This window comes from Triturus cristatus, chromosome 1_2, assembly GCF_964204655.1.
Source record: "Triturus cristatus chromosome 1_2, aTriCri1.1, whole genome shotgun sequence".
Taxonomy (NCBI): domain Eukaryota; kingdom Metazoa; phylum Chordata; class Amphibia; order Caudata; family Salamandridae; genus Triturus; species Triturus cristatus.
Window position 1 is genome coordinate 391254527 of NC_140580.1, and position 25085 is coordinate 391279611.

General features: G+C 45.4%; 1 protein-coding gene across 1 annotated transcript in view; it reads left to right on the plus strand.

Moving 5' to 3' along the window:
• Nucleotides 1–25085, plus strand: part of PCGF5 (polycomb group ring finger 5) — a 120918-nt gene that overhangs the window by 21252 nt on the left and 74581 nt on the right. Inside the window, exons 2-5 of the mRNA XM_085621448.1 lie at nt 20600–20631; nt 23304–23366; nt 24101–24137; nt 24189–24276. Of these exons, the coding sequence (XP_085477574.1) occupies nt 20600–20631; nt 23304–23366; nt 24101–24137; nt 24189–24276 (220 nt within the window). The remainder of the gene's footprint in view (nt 1–20599; nt 20632–23303; nt 23367–24100; nt 24138–24188; nt 24277–25085) is intronic.

Below are 25085 nucleotides of genomic sequence, written 5' to 3' on the forward strand. Positions count from 1 at the left end.
GCCAAATGGCGAAAAGAGCGTCCACCCATGCGGACCTTTCTGATCCTAGGGACCACCAGTAGACCTCCGTGAGAAGAACGCAAAGCACGTGAGGATACATACTTGATGGCTAGGTTCTGGAGTGGTGCCGGCGCTTTCCGAGCAAGAATGCGATGACAGGTACAGAGGGCCTTGAATTCCACTCTGCTTCTTACTGGCAGCCAGTGGAGACTGTGAAGAGCAGCTTTGGAATCTGATCTTTTGGGGAGTTTTAAGATGAGGCGGGCTGCCGCATTCTGCAATACCTGGACGCGGTTTACTGCCTTACAGGTGGCACCTAGATACAGTAGGTTGCCATAGTCCAGGCGTGATGTCACGAGGGCATGTACCAGTGTTCTCCGGGCAGACATAGGGAGGAGAGCAAGGACCTTGCGTAAGATTTTTAAAACGCTGAAACAAACACCCGCCACTCGGTTTATTTGGGGTCCAAAAGACAGATCAGCATCAAACCATACGCCAAGGTTTTTGACTTCCTGACGGGGCATAGGAGCCTCCCCCAGACAAGGGGGCCACCACGCCGATGACCATGCGGAAGGGCTCCCCCCCACCACGAGCACCTCTGTCTTGTTGCCATTTAGCTTAAGGCAATTGATGGACATCCATGTAGCAAGGTCTTGCATGCAGGCCTTGAAACTGTTCGAAGCAAGTCCGGGTCCTCGTGATAGGGAGATGACCAACTGCGTGTCGTCTGCGTATGACACGATTTTCAGACCATGGCTCGCGGCAATCGAAGCCACTGGGGAAATGTAGAGATTGAACAAGGTTGGGCTCAGGGACGATCCTTGGGGAACGCCCTGTCCCAAACCCATGTCTCTCGAGTAGTGGTCACCCAGGCGGACTTGGAAGCTTCTCCCAGTCAGGAAGGATTGGATCCATAGGAGTGCAGCTTCAGATATACCTCCGTTATTCAAACACTGTAGCAAGTTGGCATAAGCTACAGTGTCGAATGCTGCACTCAGGTCCAATAGGATGAGGGCCATGGTGTGACCCTCATCCGCCCCCTGACGAAGAGCCTCCACCGCTGTTAAGAGTGCGGACTCTGTGGAATGACGAGGACGGAAGCCGAATTGAGTGTCATGTAATAATGCCGCTTTTTCGACGAAGTCCATCAGTTGTGAGTTGACCAATTTTTCGGCTACTTTGGCCAAGTAGGGAAGAAGTGAAATTGGACGTAGGTTCTCTAGTTTCTCGAAACTGATGGTCGGTTTCTTCCTTAGGGGTAAGACCACCGCCTTTTTCCAGTCCTTAGGTACAATTGAGCTACTAAAAGATGTGTTAAGTAGATGTCTGATGTAGGGTTCTGATACCACCAGACTGTCTGTCAAACGTTTAGGTGTGGTAGGGTCTCGAGGAGAACCCGACTTCAAGGATTTACAAATTTTTACGAGATCTTCTGGTGGTGGGATAACAAAGTGGGTCAGTCTGAGTCTATCACCCCATTCCCTGGGGCTTTCGATGAATTCTGCACCCGTTATAGGCTGTGTTGGGAACGCTGCGTATATTTTTGCTATTTTCTCAGAAAAAAAATTAGCAATTTTATTGCACGCGTTGGGGGAACAATTATCTGGGACACTGGATGATTTCCCGCTCGAGAGAGTTTTATAGAGCGAAAACAGCTCTTTTGTGGAATTGCTGGCTTCATTAACTCTAAGCGTGTAGTATGCTGTTTTGCACTTTCTAATTAGACCATGGTAGAGTCGCCTCTCTGTCAAGTAGGTGGCTCTAGATTCTTTAGAGAAAGTCTTGCGCCATTCTCTTTCGAGTTTCTTCAGTGCGTTTTTCAGGGCTCTAAGTTCTTCGTTGAACCATGGGGCTGTTTTTTGAACACGGCCCCCAGATTTGGTTTTTTGAAGAGGAGCAGTGCAGTCAAGTGCCTCAGTGATACGATTGCACAGATTAGTGTTGGCTGTGTCGGCGTCAACCCCCCCCCGGGCTCCCCCCTTTAATCAGTGCCTCGCAGAATTTATGCTGGGAAAAGGTAGCCCAGTTTCGTTTAAGATGATACAGCAAAGCTGGCTGCGGAGGTCTATTTCCAGGGATACGAATGGTGAAGGGAATTAAGTAATGATCCGACCAGGGGATAGCAATAGGGGATTTGGTTTCTACTTCCCCCCAGTTAGCAAATATGGGATCCAAAAGGTGACCCAACTGATGTGTTGGACCGCTCACAATTTGAGTCAGCTGGAGGGCGCCTAATGCCTGACTGAAGTTCGTACTAATACTATTAAATGGGTTATTGAAATGTAGGTTAAGGTCTCCAAGTACCAAAAATGTATTGTTACATAAAGCGGTCTCCATGATACCTTCAACTAGACTTTCCTCAAACTTGGCAATAGGACCAGGGGGTCTGTAGATTAGCATGCCCTTTAGCGTGTAGCTGTTGTTCACTTTAATAGTGAAACTCCCAGCCTCACTGTCCAGGATAGGGGAGCTTTCAAATTGGCATTGCAAACTTTCTCGGACTACAATTGCGATGCCCCCTCCCCTGCCAGTGGGTCTGTCTTGTCTGTGTATTGTGTATCCTGCTGGAAGTGCCTCAAGGGCATCGACTGTAGAATCGCTATCTAGCCATGTTTCTGTAAGAAACATAAGGTCCCATTTAGTCTCAGAGAGTAGATCAAATAGGTCCAACTTATGTTTCCTTAATGATCGCACGTTAAGTAGTCCACAGTGTATAGTGTAGTCCATGCTGGTCGTGTTCCTGCCAAGGTCAAAGGAAAATTGGCAGTGTTCACAGCCTGTAGTGTTTTCTACGTGTAGTTTATGCTTGCATGACACATTAAAGTTGCGGCGTAAGGCAAATAATGCCTGCTTACTCCACCGTATGTGGTCATCCCGAGGGGCATGGGGTATGGCCCTGGACCGCGTACGATCGCGGACGGGCACAGACGGGCTTGACTTAGGCGCGACTTCGGCGCGATGCCGGCACGCCCGCTGCGCTCGCCCGCTGCGCGTCCGGAAAGGGCACATTGATATGGGGGCGGAAGTCGTGGCCTCACGAGTGGGCGTGTCTGTAGGATCGGGCGCGCGAAAGGCGGCAGCGCGTTTCCCTACCTGCAGCAGCGCTAAGAACAGCTGAGCTAAGCTTCCCAACTTCCCAACAACTACCAGGTCAGTAGGTGCTCAGGGGGTGCAAGTGCTCGTTAAAATACACAACAAATGACAAATTTTAAAATGAAATCGAGAACAGACCTCCCGGCTTCCGCCTCAGGAGTGTTTACAAATGTTATGGCGCGCTTGTCAGTCAGCGCGACTATAAGGCCGGGGAGAAGTGGGCGTGGCCTCAAAGTAGGCGTGGCCTCACGAGTGGGCGTGTCTGCAGGATCGGGCGCGCGAAAGGCGGCAGCGCGTTTCCCTACCTGCAGCAGCGCTAAGAACAGCTGAGCTAAGCTTCCCAACTTCCCAACAACTACCAGGTCAGTAGGTGCTCAGGGGGTGCAAGTGCTCGTTAAAATACACAACAAATGACAAATTTTAAAATGAAATCGAGAACAGACCTCCCGGCTTCCGCCTCAGGAGTGTTTACAAATGTTATGGCGCGCTTGTCAGTCAGCGCGACTATAAGGCCGGGGAGAAGTGGGCGTGGCCTCAAAGTAGGCGTGGCCTCATGAGTGGGCGTGTCTGCAGGATCGGGCGCGCGAAATGCGGCAGCACGTTTCCCTACCTGCAGCAGCGCTAAGAACAGCTGAGCTAAGCTTCCCAACTTCCCAACAACTACCAGGTCAGTAGGTGCTCAGGGGGTGCAAGTGCTCGTTAAAATACACAACAAATGACAAATTTTAAAATGAAATCGAGAACAGACCTCCCGGCTTCCGCCTCAGGAGTGTTGCCAAGAAGCAACCCCCTGAGTACTAGCGGGTCATTCAAAAAGACCTAAGGCTGTGATTGCTGTTTTGGCAAGAGGAGTCTAGTTCTGGCCATCTGTCAATCAGCCAAGTGGGCATCACTGCATACGTTTGTTAAACATTACTGGTTAGACCGACCGGTCTGACAAGATGGACTTTTGGCCCAGGAATTTTAAGTGGAACAGTCCACAGACCAACCTCTGAGGAGAGATTGCTTTGGTATCTTCTAAGATGAGGAATCTTTGCCTAGAAATCTTTATCAAGCAAACAAGTTACTTACCTTCTGTACACATTTTCTGGTTGAGACTCTAACTGCAGATTACTTACCTTAGACTATTCTCCAAACAACAGACTGGATCTGGAAATTTTGGGTCTATTGGTTCTGGGTTGACTCTTTAGAATGGGAACCCAATATATGTGCCTGGCTTTTACTTAGTTCTTAGTGATTTCACTCTTTTGGCTAAGCACTGTCCTGGAACTAAAGCCATCTGCTTTGAGTCTTGTCCCTGAGTGACAGCCAAGTACTAACACAAGTCTGCTGGTCAAGCATACAAAGGTTGCTCAGCTGAAGGTAAATAAAAAAAACCTTCTCCTGTTGCCACTGCCTCCTGTTTGTTCATTCTTTAAGTTATTGGCAGTACTTTGATTCCAAGCCTCCTAGAATTAATTCATCTTTTTTCATTGTCTTTAAACCTGGTTTGGTACAGGGCAAGTGTCTAGCAGAACTGTATTTTCAATGTCTCTTTCATTCTCACATTCTTTAGTCTTTCCCCATCAACAACCCCGTACTGCTGACAGGCAGTGGATGAAAAAAGCCTACTGTTCTCTCTTCGTTACAGAGGTAGTTAACCTCACACCGAAGCACATACGAAGCAGTCATGCCAAAGACAAGTGATGTCTGGCATGTGTTAGTAGAAATGGACTACCTTGTATCATTCAGTGGAATTTGTGTCCATACATCTTGAATGAATGAATGAAAATAAATTTATATCACGCAGAACTGAGCCCAGTGGGCATCAAGGCGCCTAACATAATATATTGAGTAGCCCTGCAATGCTTAGTAATAGGCTTTCCTAAAAAAACAGGTCTTGAGAGCTCCCTTAAAGAGGGGCAAAGATGATAGGGCCTTGAGTTCAAAGGGGAGGGCATTCCACAGTCGAGGGGCCACTGATGCAAAGGCTCTACCTCCCCATCTTGTCTTTTTGGTGAGGGGGATGACAAGGAGGTTCTGTTGTGACGATCTGAGACATCTGCTGGGTACATAGTTAAAAAGCAGAGATCCCAGTCCATCGGTCGGTCCTGCTGTGAGAGCCTTATGGACTAGGCAGACAATTTTAAAAGAAATGCGTTGTTCAATGGGTAGCCAATGAAGATTCTTCCTGGCTAATGTGGCGGAGGCAGAGCAAGGAAGGTCAAGAACAAATCTCGCTGCTGCATTCTGTGTTACTTGCAGGCGAAGTACCAATCCCTTGTTAATCTCAGTGTATAGTGCATTGCAATAATCTAAGCGAGATCCAACCAATGCTACGACTGTTTGTTTTCTTGCCTGCGGAGATAAATAGTGATCTATTCTGCGAAGGATTTTTAGAACTCCCCAGCAGGTAGCTACAGTTCTATTGATCTGTAGGTTCATGGCCAGCTCAGTGTCAAAGATGACCCCCAGGTTCCTTGCCGACTGTGAAGGGGTCGGACAGGTTCCCAATGATGGCGGCCACCATTCACTCGACCAGGCGTCCCTGTCCTTTCCGAAAATCAGCACCTCAGTCTTGTCGCCATTCAACCTCAAGGAATTGAGGGTCATCCAGTCGGCAATCGACTGCATGCAACTCCTGAAACTGGACGCTGAGGCGCTGACAGACCGTGACAGGGACACCATGATCTGAGTGTCGTCTGCATACGACACTACCTCCATCCCCTGAGATCTTACTAGTCTAGCGAGTGGGGCCACATAGATGTTAAATAGGGTCGGACTTAGAGCCGACTCTTGTGGCACCCCACATTGCAGAGACTTTACCGGGGAGAGGTATTTGCCCATTTTGACCCTCTGCTCTCTAAGGTCTAGAAAGGAGGATAGAAGGTTAAGGGCGGACCCCTCCACCCCCAACTCCCTTAGTCGGGATGTTAAGACTGAGGGAGAAAGGGTTTCGAATGCAGCGGTCAGATCCAGTAAGACCAGTATCGTGGTTTGACCTTTATCTACATTCATCCTGATGTTGTTGGTCACAACAGTGAGTGCAGACTCTGTGCTATGTAATTTTCTGAAACCATGTTGAGTCTGATCAAGGAATCCAGAAGAGTCCAGGAATACAGACAAATGATGGTTCAGGTGCATCTCAAGCATTTTGGCTGGGGCAGGTAAAAGAGAAATAGGTCTAAAAATTTTTAGCACTGCCGGATCCAGAGAGGGTTTCTTCAATAACGGCCTGACAATGGCCCTCTTCCAAGCCGAGGGAAATACACCGTGTTGTAAGGCACTATTCATAACCTCCAAGATGTGGGGAAGGAAGGTGTCCCTGCATTCCGACAGAGTTTTAAGCGGACATGGATCCAAGGGAGAGGAAGATTTCGTCCGGTTCAGCAGGAGGTTAAGATTTTCCAGAGTGATTGGAAGGAATTTGGTAAGGGTCTTGTCAGGATGCTTTGACCATGTTTCTAAAATTGACAGATCCGTAGCTATATGTGTTCCCAGAAGTTTCTTCTGTATTTCCAATTGCATGGAAATGTCAAAATTTTCGTGTGAAAGAAACTTGAGATGTTGTCACAGAGCTCCTGAGAGCCTATTATAGGATCAGGTGTCTGTAATGAGCAGAGGGAATCTACGATTTTAAAAAGTTCCCTCGATGATGTCAAGGATGTAGTAATGTTGGAGAAGTAATCTTGTTTGGTTTTAATGACTGAGGTCTTGTAAATCTTCAGGGAGCTTTTGTACCGCTCTCTATCCTTAGTATCCCATGTCCTCCTCCACTGTCTTTCCTGTCTTCTACATCCTTGTCTCATCAGCCTAAGTTGCTCCCCAAACCACGGGGCAGAAGGTTTACGCCTCGCAGCATACCTAGGGGTGGCAGGAGCTAAAATATCCACAGCCCCATGAATGCAGTTGGCTAGTTCCCAGGCTGCCTTCTCTGGGTCTAAAGTCAGGGATAAGGTTCCGAAAAACGGGGCCAAGGATTCATTAGAGATGTTTTTGTAATTTCGCTTACATTCTCTTGCAGAAAACTCCTTCATGGGAAGCTCTATACCAGAGGCAGTAAGTACGACAGGAACTGCTAAGTGGTCAGTCCAAACTAGCTGTTCCGGTGGGCCTGTCATGATCCGGGAATCATTAGAAAAAATTGCGTCCAGAGTATGGCCTGCTCTATGTGTGGGTTCCCTGACCAACTGTTTGAAACCGCAAGCATCTAGAGGATAAATCAAGGATATAGTGTCTTTAGATGTAATGTCCTCTAGATGAAAGTTAAAGTCCCCTAATATGGTGAAGTGCGATTTGCCTGCGTATGGTTCTAATAATCTAAACAGGTCACTGCTGAACTGTGATCTCAGCCCAGGGGGCCTATACAACAGAATCCCAGAGAATGACGAGGATGGTGATGATGAGATACAGAAATGGAGGGCCTCAAAGGGGTCTGGTGGTTTTGACAGAGCATTAGTTCTACATGTGAGATGAGACCGATAAAGGATAGCTAGGCCGCCACCTCTACGTTTAACTCTGTCTAATCTCTGTAGAGCATAATTCTCTGGGATGGCTAGGAGGAGATCATGTCCCGATGTGTCTGTAACCCAAGTTTCCGTAATGAACACCCATGCTGGATTCCTAGCTGTCACGAAATCGTGGAAGTAGATGTTATTTTTAATAATGGAACGGGCATTGATCAAATATCCTCTCTCAGCAGAGTCCTCATTAAACAATTGGCAGGGAGACTGAACATTGTTGTTAACTTCGGGGATAGTGGATATGTCAGACCTACATATATCACATAGAAATTCTTCCCGGAGAGCTTCCGGGGTATATCTATGGTGGCAGGAAAGCGAGCAAGGTTTCATAGCAAGCACTTCTTGGATGGTATATGAGTAAGTTACCTTGGAGGGAAGCTCTAGAATCCCCTTACTCAGCCCGCCCAGCGGCCCGTCCTCGGCGCGGACGAGCGCAGACGGGCTGGACTCTGGCGCGACTCCGGAGCGCTCCGGCTGCGCGTAAACGCTGCGCGCTACCGTCATGACCTTAAATAGATATAATTATATATAAACAGAAAAAGGTATACAGGAATAAATATGCAAATTACTTTTTGATAGAGCACAATTAGTTACTCTATCTCTAGTTTATTCATCTAGAAAGATTAAATCAAAACATTTTTTACATATCTACATAAAGGATGACTTGTGATCAGGAAGGAAACAACAAACACAATACACATATACACATAAATTGTACATACGCACAATCCTAACATGAAAAAGTAAACAAATTTATACATACAAACTAACCCCAAGAATAACAAATGTATTTCCTATTAGTGTCCTCCAAGTAGTTCTGGACAGACCACTGGGAGATAGTCCAAAATATACGCTGCAACTCTATCAATTAGTTTCGACCATTCTCAGCGTACTGACAAAGCATCTCCAGACATTGCTTAAGTTCTGTGACTCCTCCTTCAGAAAAAGTCTACGCAATCGCGTTTCGGCCTTGCCTATACTTGGCCTCCTCAGGACTGGGTAAAAATCATGACTGTACACAGTCAGAGCAGTGATCCTCCGGGCGCCTATAAACAAGGACAGCCAAATCCCCGAAGTCCCAATGAATGGGAAAACTGCCTTCCTCGCCTGACAAGTCCCTCCCAAAGTGAAAACGAGCCGGGTTCTTCTGTATGCTCCCTCAGTCAGCTCCACACCCTCTCGTGGTGTTCACAACTATTCCAAGGGTCCTACACCAATGCTCGATACCCTCATGAACGCCAGTCGACGAATCATAGATATAAAGCACGCCCTCCTGACAACTAGAGCGCAACCCAATATGGCGGCGGTATCCCGGCACAGTCTGCCCCCCAAGAAGGTCCAGGAAGTCCGGTCTACGAGCCGTGTGACCCGCGAAAATCGCGGTGAGTAGTGCAAATGTTTTTAATGTGCAAGTATGCGGAGAGATGTCCTGATAAAAACAGGGAAAACAAACAAAGTAATAAAAAGAAAATCACAAAACGGGAGCCTTTTAAAACATCGCTAAAATAGCGAGAGCAAGCAATAGAGCAGCGCGAAGAGTAGTGGCACAGCTAAGAGCTAACCGTACCGTGCAAAGCAGATTCTCTGAGCAGGATGATGCTGACTTCCCACAAAAAGGACTTTTAGAGAAAGTCTTGGAAATGCTGATTTCTCCATGGCAGAATTCCACAGGTAGACCTGATGATCTCCCATATAAAGTCCAAATGTACTATTATTCTGCAGCAATGGCAGGTATTGTTACCGTTCTCATTTTTTATTGACTCCAATCTGCACTGTGTTTCCTACAGTCCCTGTTGTATATCTGGGTCTGAGGATTCTGAGACTTCTTCAGGAGACTTGAGCTTGTAGCTTTTCAATTTTTCTATTTATTTATGTATTTACCTATTTATTTATTGAACTAATTAACAGATGTATGTATCACTCCCGCACCAGAGTGAGTAATAGAGTGGTTTACGTTGAACCCTTCATGATACAGCGTAGTACAAAATGGATTTCATTTGAATAGGTATCGGTAGAAGCTGGAGCCGATGAAAGTGATATTATATATGATTTGGTTAGTAACAAGCAGCTAGTTTAAATTTTTCAGGACATTTATCATCAAACATGGCAATACATTTGATCCTTATACTCGCATACAGCTGTTAGAAATCTATTTCCTTGTACAGAGTTTATCGGTTGATCCGAGTCATGTGCCCTTCAAATGCCTATTCAAGTATTACCTTGAAGTGTACATTACATTTCAAAAAGATTTCTTTAAACTAAACCCTCCCTTCCTCCCCTAGCCCTCCCCCTCCCATGAGTCTATTACCTGTGAAAAGTTATTGTAATACTGCTTCCACTTGTGGGTAGAAGACCGGGGAGTGCGAAAGAAAACCAAAACTATATTTAGAAAGGAAAATGAAAATAGACAATTAAGAAAAACCCAATTAGCCTAGGCTAACCGGGGTCCTGGGTGACCTGAATGTGTGGGCCTGGCTCTAGGGTGGGCTCTAGTGGGGATCGTGGCCCTGTTAGAATTTTAACAGGTGCAGTGCTCTAACCCTCGTGGGACAGTTGGTCAGCGGAAGACTTCTAAATAGATAGCTGACCAGGGGGCCCCAGGCATATTCAAAGTTTTTTAACTCACCCCTGTAGATGTCGCTCATACGTTCCATAGTGAGTGCTTGCCATAGACGTGCGTGCCATTCTGTTATGGCTGGAGCTTCTTTCTTCTTCCAGGCGGCAGCTATTGCTGTCTTGGCCAAACCCAGACAGAGCCCCATTATGGCTTGGTCAGCCGTCGTTTGGTATTTCAAACTCGGGTCTCGGAGACCAAGAAGCATAAAATCTGGAGAGTCTGGGGTGGGATACTCCAGTATCCCTTTTATTTGAGCCAGGATTTCAGACCAGAAAGGGCAAATTGTCGGGCAATCCTACCATATGTGGCGAAACTCGCCCAAAAGACCACAACCTGTCCTGCAGAGGTCAAATGTGTTAGGAAATATCCTTTGTAGTTTAGTAGGGTATAGATACCAGTCTTAGAGTATCTTGTAGTGAGCTTCACGTTGGCCTAGGGAGTGGTTGTGACGCCTTAAATCTTTCTATAAGGCTTTCCATTGTGTGTGTCTATGATATCAGGCCTAGTGTGCGTTCCCAGAATTCGAGATGGTGTGGGCACCTAGATGGATGTGTATGCAGCAGTAGGGAATAAAGGAAGGAGATGGCCCCTTTTACTGAGCCTTCCCCCTTCACATAGTGCTCTAGTGTCGTGTGTTCTCTTGTCGCCCCTTCTCTAATCTTGGTTTGCAGGACCTAGTGGCACAGTTGGAGGTAATGAAAGCATTCTGTGTTAGGCTGTTGGAAGTCTCTTTGGCAATGTTCAAATGTTAATATGTCCCAATTACGGAAAATGTCAGCTAGGGTGAGGCATCCTCCCTCCCACCATGCATCGAAGGGTCCCGGCTGTAGTGCTGGTTGGGAGTGAACGGTGAAGGAAATGTTGTCCAGTCAGTTTGTCTCATTACGTCGTCCCAAGTTTTGAGAGTCGTTCTAGTTGGGGTACTTATGTAGGCATTAGCCGGTTGATCCGACTTTGGCTTCCATAGGATATCCCATATCACCCTTCCGGTAATCGCTCGGTCCATATGTAGCCAGTGTTTATCTGACTCACCTTGGGGCCATTCGACTATATCTCGGAGTTGTGCTGCTTTATAGTAGAGGTTCAAGTCGGGCATCGCCAATCCTCCTTCATCGGAGGGCTTCCTTAGGAGATTGAAGTGGAGCCTCGGTTTTTTATTTTGCCAAATACATTTCTTTAGCAGTGTGTGGACTCCATGTAGGAAGTCTCTTTCTAGGTCAATGGGCAAACTCTGAAATAGGTGCAAGAATTTTGAAAGAACTACCATCTTGACGGCATGTATTCTACCGATCCAAGAGAGACATAGCGGCGCCCAACGCTTAAGGTCGGCTTGAAGCTGATGAAGGAGCGGAGGATAGTTAGCTGCAAATAGCCCTGAGATTTTTGGGGTCAACTTTTTACATAGGTATGCTAATTCTCGCTTGGCCACTGGAATGGGGTTGAAGCCACTAGGTCTCCCATCTCTGCTTCCGTTAATGTCAGGTGGAGGAGGAAGGATTTAGGCAGATTATTCCGGAGTCCCGCTACCCCCTCAAAGCGACCCAGCTCTTCCTGAAGTGCTGTCAAAGATCGCTGTGGGTAAGATAATTTCAATAGGATGCCATCGGCGAACAGGGGAAATCATATGTGCGTTGTAGCCAAAAACTACACCCCTGATCCCCGGGTTCTCTCTAGTTTTTGCGGCTAAGGGTTCAATGCTAAGCGCAAAGAGGAGTGTGGATAGCAGACACCCCTGTCTCGTTCCTCTCCCCAGGAAAAGAGGATCCGAGGCTACCCCATTAACTGAAATTCTAGCACTTGGAACCGCAAAGTTATCCTTTATCATGTTTATAAACGTCTCACAGAAGCCAAACCTCTGGAGAGCCTGAAAGAGGAAGGACCAGTCTACCCGATCAAATGCCTTCTCTGCGTCTAACCCGAGAAGAACTGCGGGGATCTGTTTTTTAGTAGTTTTTTCTATTAAGTGAATTACTCTGTGCACATTGTCGTGCGTCTGTCTGCCCTTAATGAATCCGTATTGGTCCAGGTGTATTAGTCCCGGCATCTAGTTCTCTAGTCGAGTGGCCAATATTTTAGAATATAATTTGGTGTCAAGATTGAAAAGCGCTATGGGGCGGTAGGATCCGCATTGCTGTGGGGCTTTCCCAATTTTGGGTATCACGGTGACAAATGATTCACGCATAGTGTGTGTCACCTGTTTGGCGTCCGCAATGTGATTAAAAAGAGCGGTAAGTTGGGGGATTAGTTCTGTGCTGACAGTTTTATAGAACTGCGTTGTCAGGCCATCCGGGCCTGAAGACTTGTGCAGCTTCAAGCCCCCGAGTGCCTTCTGTACCGCCTCCTCTGTTATAGGTACTCCCAATTGTTCGTTCGGGGTTGATGTGACCTGAGGGAACTCCACTGCACTAAGGTAGTCTGCTTGTGCCTGAGTGTTGGGTTGGTCGGCTGTAGAAATCCCTAAATATTTGTGCTTTTTCCTGACTCCTCCCGTGTCTGTGTTCCTGAAAGGTCCTGTATGTTTCCAATGTAATCCTTTTCCCTCTTCACTCGTAGCTGTCGTGCCAAATGCGCTCCTACTTTGTTGCCCTGTGCATATGAAGCCTGTTTAAGTCTAAGTAATGCCAACTCTACCCTATTAGAGTAAATTGCCTTTAGTTTCCCTTTCAGGGCTGTGACCTTTCTTTGGAGTGCTAACGTGGGGTTGACTTTGTGTGTGTGTTCTAATGTTTTCAACTCCCCCTTCAGACTCAGTCTTTCCATCATTCTCTCTTTATTGAGGGCAGCCATTAGCGTCAGGCATTGGCCCCTAACCACTGCTTTAAACGCGTCACAGTTGTTCGCCGGGGATGTGTCTTGAGGGTCGTTTAAATGAAAGAATTCCCTGGTGGTAGTTCGTAGTGCATCACGTAGTGTTTTGTCGCGGGCTAGTGCATTGGGGAAGAACCATCTCTTAAATTTAGGTTCGGGGCAAGACCACTCCAGAGAGACTAATACTGGCGAGTGGTCAGGAATAATAATGTGGTGTATGGTGGCCTCTCTGCCGTACTTGTTTAGGGCTTGGCTCATGAAAATGTAGTCGAGCCTCGAGTAGGTGTGGTGGATTTGGGAGAATAAGGTAAAGTCTTTGTCTTCTGAGTGCGCTTCCCTCCAAGTATCTCTGAGGCCCATTTCTTGGATTGCCTGTTTCAGATATTTCTGGAAGCTCCCTGTGTGGGATCTATGCCGGTGTGTGCTGTCGGTCCCCGAGTGCAAGGTAGGTTGAAATCTCCCATTAGATTTATGTTTCCAACTGCAAATCCCCCCAGTAGGGACAGGGTGTTGTGAAGGAAGGCCGCCTGGTTAGTGTTGGGTGCGTATACCGACACAATTGTACAGAGCCTTCCCCGTATGTGGCCTTTCACCACATACACTCTCCCATCCCTGTCAGTTTTGAAATCTTCCGGTTGAAACTTGAGAGAGGAGTGGAAGAGGAGAGCCACTCCATTGTGTTTTGTGTGGGGAAGAGGATTTATATATTAGTGGATATGCCACGTGCTTTAGCCTGTTGTCTTCTGATTTCTTGAGGTGAGTCTCTTGAAGAGCTACTATATCATAGTGTTGGTCTGTGAGGTATTTCCAAATCTTCTGACGTTTGGAGGGAGCATTCATACCTCCAACGTTCCATGATAGCGTGGTGACCACCATAGTGACCGTGTGTACCTATTTGCTAGCCTTCGTTTGCCTCCTTCTCTCCGCTCGCCTTCCCTCCCCCCCAGCTTCCACCCTCATCTATCTCCTCTAGGTTGCTCAAGCATGTTCCTCCATTGTTTGTTGCCCATCTTTGTTCCCCCTGTGTCACCCCCGTCACCCAGTTCCCAAAAAAGAGAAGAAGAAGAAAAAAGGAAAATTCAAACTCCAATACAGTTAACGTTGGGACAATTGGTCCCCAGCTCAGACTACCATTGTGGTGTCTATCAAACATTTGAGGCGAATTGGACCATAGTCCGCTGCAGAAGTTCCCGTAGTGAGGCTATTTAAGAAGATAAGCTCTATTCCTCCGAATTGAGCCCTGTTGGCATGCTCCGCTGATGTGTTTCAGGTTGCTGGGCATAGAATATGTTAGTACCAGTAATATACAGGTCCTAGAAGAATGTATAGTCAGTGGTCCCTTGTTTCTCAGTGTTGATAGGACGGTGTCAGCTGCCGCCCTCGTTTCGTGGATCTTTAAAGAATTTGAGGTGTTTCTCGGTGGAAGACCATTGATGTGGGGTCTCTCAAAGTTATCTCTGGATGTTCATGTGTCTTCTGCGTTCTGGGAGGTCGGTGGGTTTGCCATGGGTTTCCTTTCCCCGCACCAGTGAGAGAGCTGCCTTGTTGGCCTTGGTTGTTCGCAACGGGGTCGTTCTCCGGTATCGGGAGACCCAACAGAGTGAATGCCTCCTTGACCTCGGTAATGAGATGCGCGCAGCTATGTTTTTAAATTACATTTTTATATGGTGACCTGAGGATGAGTGGACGAGGACATTGTACTTGGCCTGCTGGGGCTTATCCTTATTCCTCTGATTCAGCTCTGTTTTTAGAAAAGACCCAATAACGTTTTCTACCAGAGACAGGCTTTGAATCGTTGCTTTGTTTCGTAGGACGCTATTGGTGGTAGGTCCATAACTGTCCCTGCCCATAGTAATTTGGCAGATTGTAGAAAAACTTGTTCGACATTTGGACGATATTTTACCCACCCCACTGTTGCAAATCTTGGCTTTGTGCTGGAGGGTTGTCTGTAGGGCTTGACCACCTACCAGGCCCTGCTTCCAACCCCCCTATGGTTGGACAACTCCTGCTGCGTGTCTTCAGACGTGAGAAGCGGTCTTTACCCACAGAGCGTGTCTTTTGACCATGTCTTGTGCTAAGTCTACCTCTAAAGGCCATCTCACCATTGTGATCGACCACTGAGCCCAGCCTGCCATGAGCAGAAAGAGCAGAAAACACCCAGTAAACATTATCCTTTCTTGAAACAGTTAGACCTATGGCTATTAACAGTTTTTTGGGGTGATTCGCAGCTCCTCAGTTGGAACCACAAATACTTATTTTGCCTGGGGGGGATTAGGGTGTGACAACAACAAGAAATCCACGGGTCTTCAAAGAAGAAGAATATATAGACAGACGGTTAAGCCGTACACACCTCAGAGGAGTACAAACAGAAAAGGAGTCTCAATTAAGAGGACGGATTCCCATCACCCACCGAAGTGGCATGCTTCATCATTTGGGATCTCCTCTTGGCTGCACACTACTGCAACCAAGGAGCTACAACTCCTTGCTAGTGTAAAGGAGGAGCTCACGGATGTGATCCGGAACTAGATCACCTTGGATCGATGAAGCATAAGGCAGTGTGGTAAATATATGGTGCAGTGTGAAAAGTGAGTTAAAATTGACTACCAGGAGAGAATAAGTTTATTGGGCATCCTGTGGTGTCAATGGTTAAAAAGCAGTGAGGGTGCGATCTGAATATATGTGTGAACGCACTTATAAAGTGGTTTACATGTTTCAGCCAATCCAGATCTAACTATGATCATGGCTTTCTTCAGGACCTAGGTGTAACTACTGCACTTTTAAATATGTGAAAAATGTGCACAAACTATAAGGAACAATACAACCATATACCTGTGTACATCAATATGTTGGCATAGGTGTTGCACTCCTGTTAAAAAAAAGAGAGATTCATATGTGCATGCTAGAAATAAGTCTGTATCTATATATACAGGACACATTATATTGCAATGTGAACATGCTAAAGTCCTCAAAATGGACAGATTAGAATTCTGTATTAAAACGCCTTACCCGTATCAAATCGGGAGGAAAACCCACCACTCCTGGCAACAGCTCAGAGCCTGAGGCAACGCTCTGTGAATGGAAAAAGTAAAAAACTAAGCCCACAGGGAATGGGGATTTTGATAAAAAGTGGTAGGCGAGCAATGCACAACCACCATAAATATTTTCATTTTTATAATCATATGGGTTAATCAGGATTTATCAATAGCACCGTCATAAGTATATTGCAAATAATGTTAAATATTATGAGTGAAAAACAGTTAATCCTGCACTGCCTTTCACCTCGAAGATAACAAATAAAAATAATTCAGGCAGTTAAGGGATATACATATAGCACATCCTACCACAAGAAAGCTCCAGGTGGTATAGAGACAAGCCCTGCAGATAGTTCAGGGTTATTTATGAAGACTATGAATGCCTCTATAATATAGGTACGCTCCGTTTAATACCTCCATCACACACGGCGATGTAGAACAAAGTAACACCAAGACGAGAAAGCGACGGTGCACCAGCCGTTGCCCTTACCTACTCCGTCGTTACCCCGGGCCGGATCCTGAGAGTCACAAGCGGTAACCTCCGGCCGGGGCGAGGGCTTAAATACAGATATCGGGTGTCAGTAACTACCCACACCTGTGAGGAATATATTACCACGTGGCTAGCGTTGCGATTAAATGAAGCATGACGTGTTCATCCTCAGAACTACACCAAGAGTTAGAAGATCTGGGAAAATGTAGCTTAAGCTCAGCATATGGCGTTAAGAAGCGTTGTCATGAGCTAGAGACCCACGATAGATACACCATAGCGAATGTAATTTGTGCTGAGCATATGGCGTTTAGAAACATTGTCAACAGCTAAAGACCTACGATAGATACACAATGGAAGCCCTTTGTCAAGTGTCGCAACTGATTGACGGATGACACGGTCTTAAAATTACTACTCAAAAGTTATGAAAAAACTGGGAAATGTAGTTTCAGTTCGGCATATAGTCTGCTATCAACAGGGACGCTGCAATTGATGTGTATTTATAGCACAGAACTGTAAATTAGTGTGAGAACCATGTAGTATTGTCACACAAATTAATAAAGCAGCATCAAATGTATGTACATACTCAGAAATTATAAAAAAACTGTACATATTCGATAGCAGCGTCAATACATAACCCCATGCAGATGTAAAACTCCTGAAAAGCGAAGATTTAGGAAGCATATTGTTATCGTATACAGTGTCCTATCAATATGCAACACAAAACAAAAACGGCTGTAAGTGTAGTGCACTAGGGACATGAAGGAGACGTTGCATCCAAACAAGCGATTACTAACTTAAAAATAACCACTTGCATTGCTAAGGACCATTCACCTCTCATCGCCCTGATATACATTAAGGCTCCACGGCTAGGTCATATAGTTACTAGAGGGTTTTAGTATGGACCTCATCATACTGACACTCAAGCTAATATACCTATACTGTATTGGATAACAACCCCTACCCTAGTGGAGGAAAGTAAAAATGAAGCCAGCACGATCTACTCACTAAGGGTCCAGTCAGTGTCACTGAGCTAAGGGGTTTACAGAGCTAGATTGAGGTCCAAGGGATTTCGTCATTAAGCCCATCCGCATCACTGCGTAACTTAAACACCCAACGTTGCTCTTTCCTAAACAGGAATGTGGTGACGTCAGTGATCTGTCTTGGTATGTATGGTTGTTCAAGAATGGTCCAAATCATGTCCTCAGGTCTATAATTTTGTTCAAGAAAGTGGCTAGTTAGTCGAGTGGCTTGTTTTTTGCACCGAATGGTGCTCTTGTGCTCCATTATCCTTTGCTTAATTTTGCGTGTTGTCATACCAACGTATTTCTTAAAACAAGGGCATGTTATTAAAGAAATAACTCTCTCGCTATTACAATTGGTATGCTTAGTTTGCCTCCATGGTCTCTGAGTTCCGATGTTCCCCTCGGTAGTGTGCCTAGTTTGTGGATAAACAATGCATGTGTCACATGGGTAGTGTCCCTGGACTGCTGGCATATTCCAAAGTGTGTTAGGTCCTTGTACTGGGGCATCTCTCGGTTGTGTATGGACAAGACAGTCATGTAGGTTCTTATTCCTTTTGAAAGAAAAGAGAGGTAGAGGTATCTTATTCTGCCTCACATTGAGAATGCGCCAGTGTCTCCGTACAATCTTTTGAATTTGATTAGGTTGAGTATTAAAAGTATTAACACAGGTAAGTCTAGTTAGTGGAGGTTTAGGCACCGTTGGTTGTATGAGTGCTTCACGAGGCATGTTTCCTAAAATCCTCAGTGGTAGAACAATTCCTACGAAGCCGGGGGACTGGCCAAATGGTAGCCCTTCACGTAAGGATTTCGGATGGAAACTGTTGAATGTTAGCAATGAGTTCCTGGCCATGGGCTTCGTATAAAGTTCACTTTTAAGACCCCTTGATGAGGGAAAGATGCGTAAGTCAAGAAACGGCAAATTCGCCTTGCTCACGTCTATTGTAAAATTCAGATAGTTGTTTTGTGCGTTGAGCCAAACATGAAAAGAATTAAGTGTAACCATGTCCCCATTCCATATGACGAGTATGTCGTCTATATCGCACTTCCACTCGATGATGTGGCTGCGAAAGGAGTTCAACTCCACAAGTACACAGTTTTGTTCAAATAAATGAATATAGAGGTTTGCCAGGCTGGGGGCAATACACTGCCCATCGATGTACCCGATATTTGGAGGTACATCTGATCTTCAAATCTGAAAAAGTTTTCAGTCATTGCCAGCCTGGCGCATTCCATGATGAAAGGAACTGGTGTACTGGTAGTCCCTGATCTCTGATCGAGGAGTGCCCTGACCGCGTCTAATGTTTCTACCTGGGGGATGCAAGTGTAGAGGGATTCCACGTCAAAACTGACGAGGAAATCAGTCTCAATGTTAAAATCTATCCCTGGTAGTAGTTGTAAGACATCCTTAGTGTCTTGAAGGTAGGTAGGCATTGCTTTGACTAAAGGTCTTAAGAAATGACCCACAAAGGTGGAAAGAGGTTCCAACAGCGAGCCTATCCCCGAAATAATGGGTCTGCCAGGTGGGGGACGCTGCAGCTTGTGCACCTTGGGTAGCACATAAAAATAGGGCATCACAGGGTGAGAGATTACAAGAAAATTAGCCTCATGGGTCGACACCCATCCCTCAATTCTAGCTTCCTCAACTAACTCACAGATTTCTTTTGTGAGTCTAGCTGTCGGGTCTGAAGACAACAAGCGGTAGGACCTGGCGTCCGTCAGTTGCTTAAGGCATTCATCCCGATAATCAGAGGGATCTTGTATAACAATAGCCCCGCCCTTGTTGGCGGGCTTAATGGTGATTAGAGGATCTCTGGAAAGGAAATCAGGTGCTTGTTTTTCTAACACAGGGAGATTCTGGTAATGGTTCCTAGATTGCGTACTCAAGTTGGAAACATCACAAGTAACGGCTTTCTCAAAGGTTAGAACCTGATCTGGTACCTCATGGCTGGGGTGGCTGAAAGTGGATTTAGGTCTCAAGCCACTATCTATGACCTCACATGGAGGCTGGGTGTCATCATCTGTCCGGTCCTTAAAGAAAAAGTGGAGTCTTATTTTACGAAAGAACCTGGCTAGTTCGCATTGGATAAGGAAAGGGTCGCCAGTATTAGTAGGAACAAACCCCAAACCTCTGTTGAGGACTGTTTCCCCCATCTCTGTCAACATGTGTTTACTCAGGTTAACCACTAGTCGCTGCTCGATCCCGCTACTGGAAGACCTTTTATCATGCTGCGTAGACTCCGGGGGGATGTGGGGGGGCTCCAATGCACTTGAGCTTGCTGTCCCCTTCTCCTTCCTCGGGAACCTCCCCGACCCTGTCCTAAAAAAGACTGGTTTTGGAAGTACTGAGGGGGTGGATTGAAAGGTATCATTTGTGGATGAAAAGGTGCATTTGGATAATGCCAAGGTGTTGGCGGCCACCATTGAGCCTGCTGTTGGCCTCTCCACTGTCTCCTTTTGCTCCCACCCCTTCCTCTGGTTTGTGATGCAGCCTGTTCTGAGGAATCGGATTCACTAGACCAAGCCTCAGATCCTGACGATGAATAGTTGGAGCCATATCTCCTATCTCTTTTATTGAACTCAGGTGGTTCATAGCTTTCATGGGTGTAAGGATACACCTTTTCTGATGAAAAGCGGACCAAATCCTTTTTAAACTTTTCGATCTTGGTGAGGAGAATGCTATCTTTAAAATCCTTATTTGATTTGTTGGTTTCCTCAAGATTTTTTTTAAAGTTAGATAGTGTAGTTTTAACCTGGCCCTCAAGTACCTGAATTTCAATGAGTATGGCATCTGCGATGCGTTTCGCGGTGCTGATAATAAGAATCAGCCCATCACGAGTGCATCGCCATGCTATCAGTGACCAAGCATTGAGAAATTGTTTATCTTTCAGAAACAGTCTAGGGGAATTTGTCATTCTTATTTTCAGCACCGCGAAACGCATCGCCGATGCCATACTCATTGAAATTCAGGTACTTGAGGGCCAGATTAAAACTACACTATCTAATGTAACTTTCAAATTTTTCTGATTTTTTTCCAGATTTGAAGATCAGATGTACCGCCAAATATCAGGTACATCGATGGCCAGTGTTTTTTCCCCCAGCCTGGCGAACCTCTATGTTAATTTATTTGAACAAAACTGTGTACTTGTGGAGTTGAACCCTTTTCGCAGCCACATCATCGAGTGGAAGCGCTATATAGACGACATACTCGCCATATGGAGAGTATACATGGTTACACTTAATTCTTTCCATGTTTGGCTCAACGCACAAAACAACTATCTGAATTTTACAACAGACGTGAGCAAGACGAGTTTGCCGTTTCTTGACTTGCTCATCTTTCCATCATCAAGGTGTCTTGAAAGTGAACTTTATACGGAGCCCAGGGCCAGGAACTCATTGCTAACATTTGACAGTTTCCATCCGAAATCCTTACATGAAGGGCTAACATTTGGCCAGTTCCTCCGGCTGCATCGGAATTGTTCCACCACTGAGGATTTTAGGAAACATGCCTCGGTGCTTTCTCGTAACCTCCGAGCCAGAAAACATCCCAAGAGGTTGATATGGCAATCCTACCTCCACTAACTAGACTTACCTGTGTAAATACTTTTAGTACTCAATCTAATCAAATTCAAAAGATTGTACGGAGACACTGGCGCATTCTCAATGTGGGGCAGAATAAGATACCTCTACCGCTCTTTTCTTTCAAAAGGAGTTAGAGCCTACGTGACTGTCTTGTCCATACACAACCGAGAGATGCCCCGGTACAAGGACCTAATACACTTTGGAATATGCCAGCAGTCCAGGGACACTACCCATGTGGCACATGCACTGTTTGTCCACAAACTAGGCACACTACCGAGGTGGACATCGGAACTCAGAGACCATGGAGGCAAACTAAGCATACCAATTGTAATAGCGAATGAGTTATTTATTTAATAACATGCCCTTGCTCTAAGAAATATGTTGGTATGACAACACGCAAAATTAAGCAAAGGATAATGGAGCACAAGAGCACCCTTCGGTGCAAAAAACAAGCCACTCGACTAACTAGCCACTTTCTTGAACAAAATCATAGACCTGAGGACATGATTTGGACCATTCTTGAACAACCATACATACCAAGACAGATCACTGACGTCACCACATTCCTGTTTAGGAAAGGAAAGAGCAACGTTGGGTGTTTAAGTTACACAGTGATGAGGATGGGCTTAGTGACGAAATCCCTTGGACCTCAATCTAGCTCTGTAAACCCCTTAGGTCAGTGACACTGACTGGACCCTTAGTGAGTAGATCGTGCTGTCTTCGTTTTTACTTTCCTCTACTAGGGTAGGGGTTGTTATCCAATACAGTATAGGTATATTAGCTTGAGTGTCAGTATGATGGGGTCCATACTAAAACCCTCTAGTAACTATATGACATAGCCGTGGAGCCTTAATCTATATCAGGGCGATGAGAGGTGAATATGCCTTAACAATGCTAATGGTTCTTTTTAAGTTAGTAATCCCTTGTTTGGATGCAACGTCTCCTTCATGTCCCTAGTGCACCACACTTACAGCCGTTTTTGTTTTGTGTTGCATATTGATAGGACTCTGTATACGATAACAATATGCTTCCTAAATCTTCGCTTTTGAGGAGTTTTACATCTGCATGGGGTTATGTATTGACGCTGCTATCGAATATGTACAGTTCTTTTATAACTTCTGAGTATGTACATGCATTTGATGCTGCTTTATTCATTTGAGCGACAATATTACATGGTTCTCACACTAATTTAGAGTTCTGTGCTCTAAATACACATCAATTGTAGCGTCCCTGTTGATGGCAGACTATATGCCGAACTGAAACTACATTTCCCAGTTTTTTCATAACTTTTGAGTAGTTATTTTATGACTGTGTCATCCGTCATTCAATTGCGACGCTTGACAAACGGCTGCCTTGGTGCATCTATCGTAGGTCTTTAGCTGTTGACAACGTTTCTAAACGCCATATGCTCAGCACAAATTACATTCGCTATGGTGTATCTATTGTGGGTCTCTAGCTGATGACAACGCTTCTAAACGCCATATGCTCAGCATAAACTACATTTCCCAGTTTTTCTAACTCTTGGTGTAGTTCTGAGGATGAACACGTCATGCGTCATTTAATTGCGACGCTAGCCACGTGGTCATGCATTCCTCACAGGTGCGGGTAGTTACTGACACCCGATATCAGTATTTAAGCCCTCGCCCCGGCCGGAGGTTACCGCTTGTGACTCTCAGGATCCGGGCCGGGGTAAGGTAAGGTAAGGTTAGGTAGGTAAGGGCAACGGCTGTTGCACCGTCGCTTTCTCGTCTTGGTGTTACTTTGTTCTACATCGCCGTGTGTGATGGAGGTATTAGACGGAGCGTACCTATATTATAGAGGCATTCATAGTCTTCATAAATAACCCTGAACTCTCTGCAGGGCTTGTCTCTATACCACCTGGAGCTTTCTTGTGGTAGGATGTGCTATATGTATATCCCTTAACTGCCTGAATTCTTTGTTATCTTCGAGGTGAAAGGCAGTGCATGATTAACTGTTTTTCACTCATAATATTTAACATTATTTGCAATATACTTATGACGGTGCTATTGATAAATCCTGATTAACCCATATGATTATAAAAATGAAAATATTTATGGTGGTTGTGCATTGCTGGCCTACCACTTTTTATCAAAATCCCCATTCCCTGTGGGCTTAGTTTTTTACTTTTTCCATTCACAGAGCGTTGCCTCAGGCTCTGAGCTGTTGCCAGGAGTGGTGGGTTTTCCTCCCGATTTGATACGGGTAAGGCGTTTTAATACAGAATTCTAATCTGTCCATTTTGAGGACTTTAGCATGTTCACATTGCAATATAATGTGTCCTGTATATATAGATACAGACTTATTTCTAGCATGTACATATGAATCTCTCTTTTTTTAACAGGAGTGCAACACCTATGCCAACATATTGATGTACACAGGTATATGGTTGTATTGTTCCTTATAGTTTGTGCACATTTTTCACATATTTAAAAGTGCAGTAGTTACACCTAGTTCCTGAAGAAAGCCATGATCATAGTTAGATCTGGATTGGCTGAAACATGTAGACCACTTTATTAGTGCGTTCACACATATATTCAGATCGCACCCTCACTGCTTTTTAACCATTGACATCACAGGATGCCCAATAAACTTATTCTCTCCTGGTAGTCAATTTTAACTCACTTTTCACACTGCACCATATATTTACCACACTGCCTTATGCTTCATCGATCCGAGGTGATCTAGTTCCGGATCACATCCGTGAGCTCCTCCTTTACACTAGCAAGGAGTTGTAGCTCCTTGGTTGCAGTAGTGTGCAGCCAAGAGGAGATCCCAAATGATGAAGCATGCCACTTCGGTGGGTGATGGGAATCCGTCCTCTTAATTGAGACTCCTTTTCTGTTTGTACTCCTCTGAGGTGTGTACGGCTTAACCGTCTGTCTATATATTCTTCTTATTTCTAGCATGTACATATGAAACTCTCTTTTTTTCAACAGGAGTGCAACACCTATGCCAACATATTGATGTACACAGGTATATGGTTGTATCGTTAACCGTCTGTCTATATATTCTTCTTCTTTGAAGACCAGCGGATTTCTTGTTATTGTCATATTTGGATCTGGGACTTTTCCGCGCAGGTCTATAAACGTCCCTTGGACCCTCTCTTTACCTGGTAATTTATTGGGGTTAGGGTGTGCCCATTCAGCCCTTTTATATGGTTTTTCTGCTTTTTCTCTCCAATGCAGAGACCTCGCTTTCATCCTGAAAAAGCTGTCTCAAAAGAAATATTCTATTGCAGTAGCTAGTTGAATCAGCTGTCCAGTTGGATCAGTCAGAACAGCTGTTTCAAATATACAACTGTGAATCTGGAAGGGACAATAGGAAAAAAGGCTCCTGCGTCCATCTGGATTTTCTGTTTTTTGTTGTTTTAAAATATGGCATCATGGAGGATCCACGGATCCCACATCGCCAGGATATACAAATTGTTTAACCCCTTAAAGCCCACTTGAAGGTCTGCCCTACCACCATAACCCCAATGCCCCGTAGGTGGCAGTTGAGCAAGTTATTTTTTTCGGTCTCCTGCGGAGAGGATCATAAAGCAGTGAGCTCTGATTTTGTTTTATTCTTCTGGGACACCTGTCTATGCCTTTGAAGAACACAATTTCGCTCAGGATAGAGAAAAGCCCAGACTGCGTGGACTACAGGAAGAACAGTGCAGGCATAAATAGGTAATCTGAGGGACGTGGAGAGAGTGCTCCCTTTACTTCTGCTTCCTACTCCATTTCCCAGGACCCCTCGCAAAGGAGATACAGGGAATGATCTCAGAGAGAGAGAAATGACAAAGCAACCGCATGACTTCAAGATCCATTGAAGATAGGGTCAGTGACAACATAAAGAAAAACATGAGAAAAAATATTTAAAAGTTTTTGAATTGCCCTTTGAAGATTGTTTCAATGTCAAGGGATACCCTTCCTTGTAAAA